Source organism: Penaeus vannamei, chromosome 15 (genome assembly GCF_042767895.1).
Source record: "Penaeus vannamei isolate JL-2024 chromosome 15, ASM4276789v1, whole genome shotgun sequence".
NCBI classification, from domain to species: Eukaryota; Metazoa; Arthropoda; class Malacostraca; order Decapoda; family Penaeidae; genus Penaeus; species Penaeus vannamei.
The window spans coordinates 33,855,603-33,870,012 of NC_091563.1; the positions used below are offsets into that span (position 1 = coordinate 33,855,603).

General features: G+C 46.0%; 1 protein-coding gene across 1 annotated transcript in view; it reads right to left on the reverse strand.

Annotated features, from left to right (window-relative positions):
* Positions 1-14,410, reverse strand: part of LOC113813928 (solute carrier family 4 member 11) — a gene marked incomplete in the record, with an annotated part of 680,863 nt that overhangs the window by 39,353 nt on the left and 627,100 nt on the right. The window contains 1 exon segment of the mRNA XM_070130678.1: positions 12,646-12,769. Within this exon segment, the coding sequence (XP_069986779.1) occupies positions 12,646-12,769 (124 nt within the window).

The following is a 14,410-nucleotide window of genomic DNA, read 5'->3' on the forward strand; positions in this document are numbered from 1 at the left end:
GACGTGGCGTTCATGCATAACATGTCCCAGCGTGGCACCATGGCACAGAGAGCACAATATCGTTCAGTAGGTGCCAGCATCATACCATGGCACAGACAGTGTCATAAAATCAAAGGCGGTGTCATAACCTCGTCCAGGCAATGTCATTAGATCGTATAAACTGTTTCATATCGTACAAACGGCGCATAACCCAGTCAGGACGACACTCTGCCCACGACTCATCTGTCATTACACACATCCATGAGAGACCCGTTAAACTGCACGAGCAGAATATTTTACAGTCTCATGAACTTAATACAAGGAATCCATCCACTTTCCTCGGGAGGCGACGAGCGCGGGGAGAACGAGGGGGGGAAAGGGCAAACGGGGGGGGGGGGGGGAGACGTGGCGAGCGGAGAGGGACGAGGGGAGAGGGACGAGGGGAGAGGGACGAGGAGAGAGGGAGAAAAGGAGGGTTTAGAGAAATGCCGAGTTGACAATCTTGCCGTTGTGCGAAGGAGAAGAAGAAGACCCGCTCCGAAAACTTTCCTGCGTCTGGTATCGAAGGCGAAAGAGCGAGAATGACAACGAGCTGCAAGAAAAAACGAGAGAAAGCGAAAAAGAGCGAGACTGACAATGAGCTCGACGAAAGGGAGAGAAAACGAGAGAGAGTAAACGAAAGAGAGAGAGAGAGAGAAGGAACTAGGTGAATATGAGAGAAAGCGAAAGAGCGAGACTGACAACGAGCTCGACGAAAGGGAGAGTAAACAAAAGAGAGAGAGAGAGAAGGAACTAGGCGAATAGGAGAGAAAGCGAAAGAGCGAGAATGACAACGAGCTCGACGAAAGAGAGAACAAGCGAAAAAGAATAACATATTGGACGAAAGAGAGAGAGAGAAAACAAGAGAACGAAAGTGACAACGAACTGAACGAAAAGGAGAAAAAGCGAAAGAGAGATAATGTAACAACGAATTGGACGAAAGAGAGCAAACGAAAGATCGAGAATGACAACGAACTCGACGAAAAGGAGAGAAAGCGAAAGAGCGAAAGAATAGTATGGACGAGAGAGAGAGAAACAACAAACGGATAAAAGTGAAGAAATACCCAAAAGTGAGAATAGGAGAGATTTGGACGAAATGGAAAGAGAGAGGGAGGGATGGACAAGATTCTCTACGAAAAAGAGACAGCGATAGAGTGACAATAAAATGGTTGAGAAAGAGGGAAGGCGCAAGAACGAGGGCGGTCTTGATGAAGCAGGAAGAGAGAGAAGGCGAGTGACAGAAATCTGGAAAGAGAGAGAGAGAGAGAGAGAGAGAGAGAGAGAGAGAGAGAGAGAGAGAGAGAGAGAGAGAGAGAGAGAGAGAGAGAGAGAGAGAGAGAGAGAGAGAAAACGTGAGAGAGAGAGAGAGAGAGAAAACGTGAGTGAGAGAGAGAGTGAAAAAACGTGAGAGAGAGAGAGAGAGAGAGAGAGAGAGAGAGAGAGAGAGAGAGAGAGAGAGAGAGAGAGAGAGAGAGGAGAGAGAGAAAAACGTGAGAGAGAGAGAGAGAGAGAAAACGTGAGTGAGAGAGAGAGTGAAAAAAACGTGAGAGAGAGAGAGAGAGAGAGAGAGAGAGAGAGAGAGAGAGAGAGAGAGAGAGAGAGAGAGAGAGAGAGAAGAGAAAGAGAAGATAGGAAAGAGGAGAGAGAGAGAAGAGAAAGAGAAAGAGAGAGGAGGGGAGGGAGAGAAGGGTGGAGAGAGACGGAGAGAGATATAGGAGAAAGAGAGAGAGAATAAAGGTGAGAAATTTTTAAAAATTAAGAAGAATCTTTTGAAAATTCCAAGTAAAATAATAGTGTCTTCCTCAGTCGTAAGCATAGCACATTTAAAGTGGATTAAAAAAAAACAATTCAGACATTTAACAAGATAAGCTAATATACAAAATCTATTCCTCTGAACACACACACTTCCAATGAATCAATACCATTTAAAAAAACGAAATGATTATTAACTTCCCTACCACTTTTATTAATCAATTTTCCTTCCCTCCTATACTTGTTATGAATCTAAATATTCTCCTCCTCTCTCATTCGCTCACCATTTCCCTTTCGTCACTTTCTTCCCATTCTCCATGTGTCCATCACCTTTATACATCCTAACGAATAAAGGGACAAAGAAAAATAAACGTACAAGCAGAAAAAAACAACAACAGCGATGAAACAGCAAAACAAGGACACACAAACAGCCCTAAAGTTCTGCGTCGACCTTTCATCTCCCGACGAGATTCAACCGGAAATTACTGGATTAGTCGATATTGACACCAGAAATCGCACACAGCTCGTGGGTCATACACGCCGCGGGGCACATAGGCTCTCGTGTAAACAAACAGGCAAGCACGGACACTCGCATGCACACACGGACGATCACACACACGCAAAAACCCACACTGATGCGCGCTACACACACACACACGCATACATACACAAGCACACACACACGTATACATATACAAGCACACACACGCATACCTAAACAAGCACACACACACAAGCATACATAAACAAGCACACACACACAAGCATACATAAACAAGCACACACACACGCATACATAAACAAGCACGCACACACGCATACATAAACAAGCTCACACACACACGCATACATGAACAAGCACACACACACACGCATACCTAAACAAGCACGCACACACGCATACCTAAACAAGCACACACACACGCACGCATACATGAACAAGCACACACACACGCATACATAAACAAGCACACACACACGCGCATACATAAACAAGCACACACACGCGCGCATACATAAACAAGCACACACACACACGCATGCATAAACAAGCACACACACACACGCATACATAAACAAGCACACACACACGCATACATAAACAAGCACACACACAAGCATACATAAACAAGCACACACGCACGCATATATAAACAAGCACACACACACGCATACATAAACAAGCACACACACACACGCATACATAAACAAGCACACACACACACACAAGGCCTACACTCCCCACACTCCTACTGACATGCATTCGCTCACAGGCGGAGTCATGTGACCTAATCTTCTATCAGGCACTCGAGGTCAGGTAGGCCTAAAATGGCTTCCGGTCCGTCTCCTCCTCCGAGACGACCTGACCTCTCCCGCTGGCCACCTCAATACCATGTCTTCTCCGCCCCGTCTTTCTCAACCTGTATTGTTCTGGTTAATACGGTCTTGCTCGGCCTGCTCTGCTCTTGGCATTGTGCTCTTTCGGAACAACTGCGGGTTTTCTTGCTTTCGTGCCAGCCTTGCATTCATGTCAACCTTCCATTCACGTCAACCGGGCTGTAACAACATCACAGTTGCCTCGACTCTGCGTCAGTGCCTCTCATGTGATCGCAAACACAAGACTCCGGGAAAACGGCTCGCCAATCTAACGGTCATCTAACATTTTAAATTTCCCGCCAAGTGTTTTTTTTCTTTTTTTTTTTAAATAAATTCCATAAATCTTGCCATCATGCTAGAATCAGGTTCAAATCTGTTCAGATCATCCTCGGTACAAATCATTGTTTCGTGTACAGTCCCCAGTTACGTGTACAAATCATCTTTGTTTCGTGTACAGTTCCCAGTTACGTGTACAAATTATCCTTGTTTCACGTACATACCTCAGTTACGTATACAAACTTTACTTGTTTTGCGAACAATCATCAGTTGCGTGTACAAATTATCCTTGTTTACTAGTAGAAGCTGTTACGTCCATGCTTGTTTCTGCGCACAAAGCGTGCCGAAGACCAGAGATCTTGTTCATACGTACAAATTGTCCAGCACATTCTCATTTCAAGCACAACAAACAAACAAAAGTCGAGTTTATCCCCGTCACTCTGAGCAACAATCTCTTTCTTCTTAGCGCTGTTGCAAATTCAACCTTGTGGCAATTCCAATTCTGTTGCAATCAGAGCCCCCGTTCGCCTCAATCTCGCGAAGAAAGAGGAGGCATGGGGAGGAAATGGGCGAAAGAGGGAGGGAGGAAAAAGGGGCGATAAGAATGAGGGGAAAAAATGCCGAGGGAGTGAGGGAGAAATGAAGGAGGGATGGAAAGTTAGCTTGGCTGAGAAAATAAAATGAAAGAAGGAAAGAAGGAAGGAAGGAAGGGGAGAGAGAGGAGAGAAGAGAGAGAGAAGAGAAGAGAAGAGAGAAGAGAGAAGAGAGAAAGAGAGAAAGGGAGAGGGGGAGGGGGAGAGGAGGGGGGGAGAGAGAGAGAGAGAGAGAGAGAGAGAGAGAGAGAGAGAGAGAGAGAGAGAGAGAGAGAGAGAGAGAGAGAGAGAGAGAGAGAGAGAGAGAGAGAGAGAGAGAGAGAGAGAGAGAGAGTGAGAGAGAGCGAAAGCGAAAGAGAGAGAGAGAGAGAGAGAGAGAGAGAGAGAGAGAGAAAGAAAGAAGAGAGAGAGAGAGAGAGAGAGAGAGAGAGAGAGAGAGAGAGAGAGAGAGAGAGAGAGAGAGAGAGAGAGAGAGAGAGAGAGAGAGAGAGAGCGAGAGAGAGAGAGAGAGAGAGAGAGAGATACAAAGAGAGAGAGAGAGATACAAAAAGAGACAAAGAGAGAGAGAGAGAGAGAGAGAGAGAGAGAGAGAGAGAGAGAGAGAGAGAGAGAGAGAGAGAGAGAGAGAGAGAGAGAGAGAGAGAGAGAGAGAGAGAGAGAGAGAGAGAGAGAGAGAGAAAGCGATAAAACTGGGGAAGACAGCGGCCCGAAGGTGTAGGGGGAGAAGAGGCGGGGTTAAAGACTGGAAGGCTGTACTGGTTCAGAACAAGAGTTGGCAGGGCGCCATTTTATTCCTTCAAGGTTTGATCTTCCCAATGACCCTTCACCCCAAATGTCCTTTCTTACTCCTCTCTCCATCTCTTCCTCCTTCCTTCTCCTCCTCCTCCTTCTCTTTCTTCTCCATCTCTTCCTTTCTTCATCCCTCCTTCTTCTTCCTTCTCCCTCTTCTCTTCATCTCCTCTTCCTCCTCCTCCCTCCCTCCTTCTCCCTCTTCTCTTCATCTCTTCCTCCTCCTCCTCCCTTCTTCTTCGTCCTTCTCCTCTCTCCTTCTCCCTCTTCTCTTCATCTCATCTTCCTTCTCCCTCTTAATCCTCCTCTCTTCTTGCTTTTCGTCTCTCCCCCTTCTTCCCATCCATCTTCGCCCTCCTTCTCCTCCTCCCTGTTCTTATTCTCTCCTGCTCAATTCCATCCCATCCCTTCTCCTCTTCCGTCTCTCTATCCTCCTCGAATTCCCTCCTCCTCCCTCTCTCTTCTGACTCCTCCTACTCCTTCTCTTCATCTCTCCTACCCTCCTCTTCTCTTTCTATCCTCCTACCTCCTCCTCCTACTCTTCCACCTCCAGCTTCTTATGTTTTCCCTTCTACTCCTTTCTCATTCTGTCCTTCTATTCCTAATCTTCTTCCACAATTTCCGCCTCCTCTTCTATCCCTCATTTTATTTCTCATTCTCCTCTTACCCTCCTCTTCCTCTATCTCCTCCTCCTCATTCTAAGTTTCAATTTACTTCCTACCCTTCAGACCTCCCTCGTCCTTGCTTCTTTTCTCTCCTCCTCTTCCTCCTTTTCTAACCTTTTCCGTTTTCCTCCTACTCCCCCCCTTCTCTCCCTTCTTCCCTTTCTTCCTTCTTCTTCTTCTCTTCCTCTTCCTCTTCCTCTTCCTCCTCCTCCTCCTCCTCCTCCTCTTCCTCCCCCTCCAACTCCCCTGCTGCTTCTCCTCGTCCTCTTCTTCCTTTATATCTTTTCCTTCCTATTTTCTCCCCCTGCTTCTCCTCTCCTCCCTCCTCTTCCCCCTCTCCTTCCACAGTGTGATATCTGCTCTCCTGCTCCTATCTCATTCTCCTCTTTATTACACATTTCGTATCTTTTCTCCACTCTTCTTCATCTCCCCTTCGCTCCACTCTTCTCGTTAGGAAATTAACCAAAGCGAAGGAAGTATAAAGGGGAAGGGAAAAGAAAGAGACAGATTGGAAAAGTGGGAACAGAGAAGAAACAGAAAAGGACAAGGAGAGAGAGAGAAAGGAAAGAGAAAGAGAGGTGCAAAGAACGATGGAATAGAAGTGAAAATAGAAAATAAGGAGAATAAAAAATAGAGAAATTGAGAGAAAAAAGAGAAGAGCGAAACAGAAGAGATATCTAAATGGAAAAGAAGAGCGGAACAGTAAAAATAAAAAAACAGAAGAACAGAAAAAAATAAACAAATGAAATAAGAGGCAGAAACTAAGAAAAAGAAGAGAGAGAAAAAGCGAAGAGAGAAAGAAAAACAATGAGAAAAAAATCGAAAATGAGGACAAGAGAAATGGATAAGGCGATAATAAACATGAAAATAAAATCATGTAAAACGATACGATAAACGAGAAATGAGACGGGCGAAGAAGGAAAAAAGAAAGAGGGGAGCAGGAGGGGAGGGGGAGGGGAAGGAAGAAGAGGGAAGGAGAGGGAAAGGGAGGAGGAGAGGAAGGGAGAAGAGGGAAGAAGAGGGAAAGGGAAGGGAGAGGGAAAGGGAAGGGAGAAGAGAGGAAAGGGAAGGAGAGGGAAATGAAAGGAGAAGAGGGAAAGGGATGGAGAGGAGGGAAAGGGAAGGAGAGGAGGGAAAGGGAAGGGAGAGGAGGGAAAGGGAAGGAGAGGAGGGAAAGGGAAGGAGAGGAGGGAAAGGGAAGGAGAGGGAAAAGGGAAAGAGAGAGAGAAAGGGAAGGAGAGGAGGGAAAGGGAAGGGAGAAGAGGAAAGGGAAGGAGAGGGAAAGGAAGGAAGGAGAGGGAAAAGGAGGAGGAGGGGACTAAAGGGGGAGAGGTGAGGTTGCAGGAGGGGAGGGGAAAGAGAACAAACAGAAGGAGAGGGGGCGGAGGAGAAGAGGGAAGGGAAAGGGAAGAGAAGGGAAGGAGAGGGGAAGGAGAGGGAAAGGAAGGAGGAAGGGAAGGAGAGGGAAGGGAACGGGAAGGGAAGAAGGGGATGGGGAGGGGGAGAAGAATGGGAGAAGAATAAAAAGAAGAAAGTGCAGAAATGGTAGGGTGGGGGGAGGGAAGCAGCGGAGGGTGGGGGAGAAGAAACGTAAAGATGGGGAGGGAGGTAGGAAGGATGAATAGAGGAGAGGGAGGGATGAGAAGGGGCGAAGGAGAGTGGGAGGGAGATGGAAAGATGGAGAAGGTAGAGGGAGGATGGAAATGAAAGAGGGAAAATTGGGAGGGGGGAGGAAGAGGGGAGGGAGGAGAGGAAAGGGAAGATGGGGAGGGAAGAGAGAGAAGATGCGGATGGGAAGAAGGAGGATAGAGAAGGAAGGGGAAGAACGAGGATAGAGAGGGAAGGGGGAGAGGTAGGATAGAGAGGGAAGGGGAGAAGGAGGATAGAGGGAAGGGGAGGAGGAGGATAGGAAGGGAAGAAGAGGAGGAGGATAGGAAGGGAAGGGGAGAAGGAAAATAGAGAGGGAAGGGAAGAAGGAGAATAGAGAGGGAAGGGAAGAAGGAGAATAGAGAGGGAAGGGGAGAATGAGGATAGAGAGGGAAGCAAAAAGGATGAGAAAGGGAGAGCGATGATGGGATGAGACAAGAGGGAGTTTCATTACCCCCCCCACCCCTCCCACCCCCCAATCAGCTGTAAGTCTCCCGTAGGTTTCCTTTCGGTAAACAGAAACCAACACCTTATTATTCCCTTTAAAAACTTTTCAAAACATGGCTAATGTTACGAGAAAACAACAGCAACAAAAACAACTACAGGCTTATACAACCTTTGCGATGGTGATGAAACGGTGGTGGTGATGATGATGGTGATAGTGATGATGATGATGATGATGATGATGATGATGATGATGGTGATGATGATTGTGATGATGACATTGATGGTGATGATGATGGTAATGATGATGACAATGATGGTAAAGATTGTGATGATGGTAATGATGATGACAATGATGGTGAAGATGGTGATGATGATGGTAATGGTGATGATGGTGGTGATGATGACAATGATGGTGAAGATGGTGATGGTGATGATGATGGTAATGATGATGACAATAACGATGTTGGAAATAATGACGTGGGTTTGATGACAGTGGTAATGATGATGAGATCAGCCAATGATGACAGCATAATAAAAATAATGACAATGATAACGACGAAAATAACTATAATAATAATGACAGTAATAGAAGCAACAACAGCAAATTAAGAACAAAGGCAACAACAACATTAATTACACTACCCGCAACAACAGCAACAAAATAAATAAAACAATGAAAATAAAAAACCCCAGCAAATAAAAAAGCAAAAGCAACACCCCTCAAAAAAAGATGAAAGAAAAATAAATAAATAAAATAAAAAAGAAAAAAACAAGTTAATAATGAGAGCGAAACAAGAGCCGGCAACAATGAGGCTATCTGACCTCTCTGTTGATGAACCTCTCATGCAAGGATAAACAACCTCTTTGTGACCCCGACGAGGTCATCGGCTGACAATTGGGCCCGAAAATCTATCTAACATTTGCGAAATTAATGGACAATGTTGCCTCCCACGCCCAAGGTCTGTCCGGATGGTGGGCGTGGGATTGCTAATTACCGACGCTGCAGCCGGAATAATACGGAGGGCCGGCGAGATCTGGTGGGGGGAAAGGGAGGATGAGGAGGGGAGGAAGGGAGGGGGAGGAGGAAGGGAGGGAAAGGGAGGGAAAGGATGAGGAGGGGAGGAAGGGAGGGAAGGAGGGGAAGGGAGGAGGGAGGGAAATGGGAAGGGAAGAGGAGGAGGAGGAGGAGGAAGAGAGAGGGAAGGGAGGAGGAGGAAGGAGGAGGAGGAGGGAAAGGGAGGAGTGAAATGAGGGAAGGAGGAGGAGGAAGAAGGTAGGGGAAAGGGAGGAGAGAAATGAGGGAAAAGGAGGGAGGAGGAAGGAGGGAAAGGGAGGAGGAGGGAGGGAAAGGGAGGAGGGAAATGAGGGGAAAGGAGGAGGAGGAAGAAGGTGTAGGGGAAAGGGATGAGAGAATGGAAGGAAGGAGGGGGAGGAAGGGAGGGGAGGAGGGAGGAGGAGGGAAAGGAGAGGAGGGAAAGGGAGGAGGTGAAGAGTTGGAGGAAGAGAGGAAGGATGGGAGGAGGAAAGAGGGGGCGGATGAGGAGGAAGAGAAAGTAGGATGAGGAAGGGAGGGGAGGAGGAGGAAGGGAAATAGGGAGGAATGGTGGGGGCAAAGAGGAGTAGTAAGGAGGAAGGGAAATGGAGAAACAGGATAGGGGGAGGGGTAAAGCGGAGGAAGGGAAGGGTAGAAAAGGAGGAGGGGAGAGGGGAAAAGTGCGGAACAAAGGAAAAGGAATAGAAAGAGAATAGTGCTGCAGGGAGGAGGAGCAGCAGCAAGAATAGGAGGAAGAAGTGGAAGAGGATGAGGAACAGGTGGAGGAGAAAGAGGAGAGGCAGGAATTGGAGGAAAGAGAAAGATGGTGCAGGGAGGAGGAGCAGCAGCAAGAATAGGAGGAAGAAGTGGAAGAGGATGAGGAACAGGTGGAGGTGAAAGAGGAGAGGAAGGAATTGGAGGAAGATTTATATCTATGCACGACAAAGAACAACAAAAACTTACCAGCTTACGAAACACACACACACACACACACACACACACACACACACACACACACACACACACACACACACACACACACACACACACACACACACACACACACACACACACACCACCCCAAACAACAAACGCTAACAAACCATAATAAAAAAAAGAGACTCCAAATTAAGAGAACCGCCCGACGACCACACGAGCGCGGCGAGAACGACCCCCCTCTCGACGACCGAGCATCGCACTCTCTTCCCCCCTCTCAAGACTTACGACCCAAACACCTGCAATAATGAATCCGCTAACTCGCCACGCACCGACCCTCGCCTCTTGCCCCCAGGGTGATAAACAAGGCCAGCACACTTCCGCTGATGACTTGCTGAAATAATTAACCCATAGATAACGAGGTCATTACAGCCCCCCTCCCATCCCTCTCCTCCCCTCCTCCTCTCGCGTCGCCCCTTCCTCCCCTTTCTCTATACCCTCCCCTCCCCCCTCTCCGAACGCCATCGTGATCAGACACAATCAACCAATTTTTCCCCCTCTTTCCCCCACCACTTAATGGCCGGGTCGGTGGGGTTTGGGTCGCTTTCTCGCACTCTCGCTCCCTCTCGTGTCTGCATTTTTCTCTCTCTTCCCCCCTTATATCAATTGGTTTATTGGCAATCTCTCTTTTATACATGTTCGCCAGTCAGTCAGGTGATCACACAATCAGCCAATCAGTCATTCAGTCAATCAGGCGGTCGGTCAGTCATTCAGACAGTCAGTCAGACAGACGGACAGTCAGACAGTTAATCAATCAGCCATTCAGTCAGTCGGGCGGTCGTTCAGTCAGTCAATCAGTTCAGTCAGCCTCATGTTATCCCTTCCTCCCTCTTCTCCCCTCTCTTTCCCTTCCCCTCCCACTCAACCGGTTTCCCTTTCAGCCCGTTCAGTCCCTCGGCGCGTCAGAGTGTGGGAACAAACCGTTCATTCTTGCAAGAAACGTTTTCTTCTTATTACAGTCTGCGTCGCTCCCTCGCCCATTGAAGGAGGCCGCAGCTGTGCAGAATGTGTCACGACCTCAACCTCACGCCCTCACGACCTTCGAAATCTGCTGTCTGCGCCCCGACTCGACTCCGCCACGCAAAACCACAGGACCAAAAAATTCCGCCGAGCCAATTACGCAGAAACAGCCCCATAAAGTATTCGCACAATCCTGCATGCACAATACGCGTGCGGATGTGCAAAGCGACTCGTGTGGCACTGCATGGTAATTAGACGCCTGATCCACACGCCGGTTCTTCGACTTGCTGCCCGCTCCCTCTGGGATTAACCCGCGAAGTTATGCTATCAGTCACATCAACAAATCTAGGGAAATGCAGTCAGTAAGACGGGGTCTCGCTCTGCAATCCTTTTAATCCTCCGGTTAAAGGTTAAAAGTCAACTGTCTTGTACCGGCTTTGGTTACATTATTGCAATGTCTGTTTCAGGGACTTTATTCTATGATAGAACTAATGCAGTTCAGTATTTTTAACACAGTATTTTTTTAATACACATAAGCTATATATATCTATAGTTACAAAAGCTATGCTCAAAACAGCACGTTTTTATCAAACAATATACATGTATTGTGGCAATGAACGTGTTTGTGTGAGTACATCCCTGAATAGCTCTCCAAAGAGATGAACGTTAACTGTGCGAATACACACGTGCATGTGTGTGTGTGCGTGCATGTGTGTACGTTTATCTGAAGCAATGTCCTTTCCACGGACAACACAATTTCCGCCCCTCTCCGCCCGCACCGCCACGAGCTGAAGAACTCGCTCGAAGTTATCAGCCAGCATGCGCAGGGCAGACTCGCTCTCCCTGACGAGTGCCCAAGTACCGTGCTCGTGCCGGAATTCGGGAAAAGTGTGACGTGCTATCAAATGCCATTTCCAAATTCAATTGCAATTAAATGGATTAAGCAAATATCGCACATAATCAACTGTATTCTGCATAAGTAATTTAAAAAAATATATGAATCCCATGTCAAATACGCAATTGAAACCGTTTATAAAACAAATTCTTCTTGACCCTCATCAATCAGAATCAAATCCCTTAGCACAGAGCATTCAACTCCATCAACCCCAACTCTTAAAGCATTCTATACCGCTAACCTAAACTCTTCGAAACGCTTCATCGAAACAACGAAGCCCCCGAACCCAGAAATAAATACACAACAACTCGGACAACCAACAATACAGCGATACATGACGATAAGGAAATACAAAATAAAAATGGATTCCAATTCCCTTTTCTCTCGACACTTGCCTGGAAATCGGAGCTGACTAATGAAAGCAAACATTAACTTATGCAAGGAAAGATTCGATGCAGGCCGGGCTAAATGGACACAGACAAAGAGGCTCGGACTGAATAAATGCACAGCTGATTGCGACTTGTAATAAAGGAAAAATATGCATAAACAAGAGAGTGCCCTAATGGAATACAACAAATCAACGAACAGATAAATGGGACGAAAGAGTCACAAGAATCAAGAAGAGAAAGGAGAAAGTAATAATTTACCGATGTATGAAAAAGGAGGGAGAGAGGGAGAGAGGGAGGGAGGGGGAGGGAGGGAGGGAGGGAGGGAGAGAGGGAGTGGGAGGGAGGGAGGGAGAGGGAGAGAGGGAAGGAGAGGGAGGGAGAGAGAGGAGGAGGGAGGGGAGAGGGAGGGGGAGGAGGAGAGGGGAGGGAGGGAGGGAGAGAGAGGAAGGAAGGAAGGGAGGGAGAAAGAGAATGAGAGAAAGAGAGAGAGAGAGAGAGAGAGAGAGAGAGAGAGAGAGAGAGAGAGAGAGAGAGAGAGAGAGAGAGAGAGAGAGAGAGAGAGAGAGAGAGAGAGAGAGGGAGAGGGAGAGAGAGAGAGGGAGAGAGAAAGAGAGAGAGAGAGAGAGAGAGAGAGAGAGAGAGAGAGAGAGAGAGAGAGAGAGAGAGAGAGAGAGAGAGAGAGAGAGAGAGAGAGAGAGAGAGAAAATACCTCAAAATGAATATATTCCCCCAACACTCAAACCAAATAAAACCGAGCTAATCTTAAAAAAAACACCAATCTTACAAACAATGACCTGTGATGACCTACCTCCTTGCTGGGACATAAGACGAGTATAAAGAGCTTGACCTGCTTGCTTGTACGACCCATGTTGGCGGGGTGCTTGAGGCGCGCAATGGCCACGTGTCGCCGCGCCAAGGAAGGGAGGTTCCCGCTGTGGACGAAAGGGCAAAAGAGGTCATGGAGAGGTCGAATGCAGGTCAGACGAGGTCACTGGAACTATGATATCGTGCAAGTTATAAACACGTCATGGAATTTTAAGCTTTGAAAAAATGTAAACAAAAGAAAGAAAGAGTGAAAAAAATAAAGAAAAGAAAGAGAAAAAAAAGTCAGTGGAATATCAAACGAAAAAAAAACTAAATTCTTATCATTCATGAAATAGGATAAGCAGATTACTAAGGTGAAATACGCACTGTTAAAGGTCGGGAGAAACGACCTTCGATGTATTGCAAAGTTCAAAGGGGCTTCGGAGGGAGGGGGGAGGGGGGGAGGGGGGGGAGGGGCACAGCAATAAAGCCATCACGTGTCAGGCTCTCCAGGCTTACCGATGAACCAGTCAACGTTGAACAGATGTTGCAGAGTTTATTGCCAACAACAAACTATGAACTATGAACTATGAACTGGTAAGCGACTCGAAAGACCACGGCGGGTGAGAGCGAAAGGTCAATCTTATGCAACGAAAGGTTAACAAAGGTCAGCGGAAGCCAGGGGGGGAAAGGTCAAAATGGTGACGTATGACGAGTCCATACCGAGGTCGCGTGAGAAGCGAAGTCACGTGAACTTAGGTCATTCGGAGAGTGACAGGTAGTACAAGGTGAACAAATAGTTGAAGTAAAAATGGAAAGAGTAAAATTATAAAATTGGAAGACGGAGGAAGTAGTAGATGATGATAAAGATGAAATAAACAATGAAAGTACCATATGAAAAATTAGTTATAGTGGACGAGAAGGATTACGAACCAAAGAAAAAGAAGAAGACGCAGTGGAAAAGGAGGAAGAACTGGTCGAAGAACAGAAAGTAAAAATAAGAACCAAAAGGCAGACGATTAGTAAAAAAAAAAGAAAACTGAGAAAGAAACAGAAAAATGTCAGGAGATGTATTAGTGATACAAGAGTAAGAAGAAAAAGAACGAAAGAAAGAAGAGGAGTACTTGGTTAAAGAGAAAGATGTAGACGAATTACTAAAGAAAGAAAAGGTAAAAGAACAATTCATGGAAGGAAGGAAAGATAGAACAACTAAAGGGAAGGAAATAAAAATGGAAGAATAATTAATGAAAGAAAAAAAGAGAAGTTATGAAAAAGTTGAGAAATAATAATTCATAAAGGATAAAAAATGCGAAAGAATAATTAATGAAAGAAAAAAGGAGGACAATATCGTATGAAAATATGAAAAAAAAAGGTTGAAGACTAATTAATGGAAGGATGAAAAGGCTGACAAAGGAAAGGAGAATACCGAATGACTGTGAGAAAAAGATAATAAGAGAAGAATAGAGAGAAGTAATAGTAATAAAGAAAAGTAATAGAAATAGAAGAATAGAGAGAAGTAATAGTAATAGAGAGAAGAATAGAGGGAAGTAATAGTAATAGAAAGAAGAAAAAGTAAAGTAAAAACATAATGGAAGAACGAGAATATGGAAAAGCAAGGGAATTAGAAAAAAATGTTCAGGAATGATTACTATGAATTGGAATAAGACGAATAATAATCCACGAAAAGGAGAAAGAACAAAATTAAAGTTTGTATGATAAAAAAGCAAACGAAAAATATCCCCTGAACCACCCCGAAAAAAAAAAAAAAA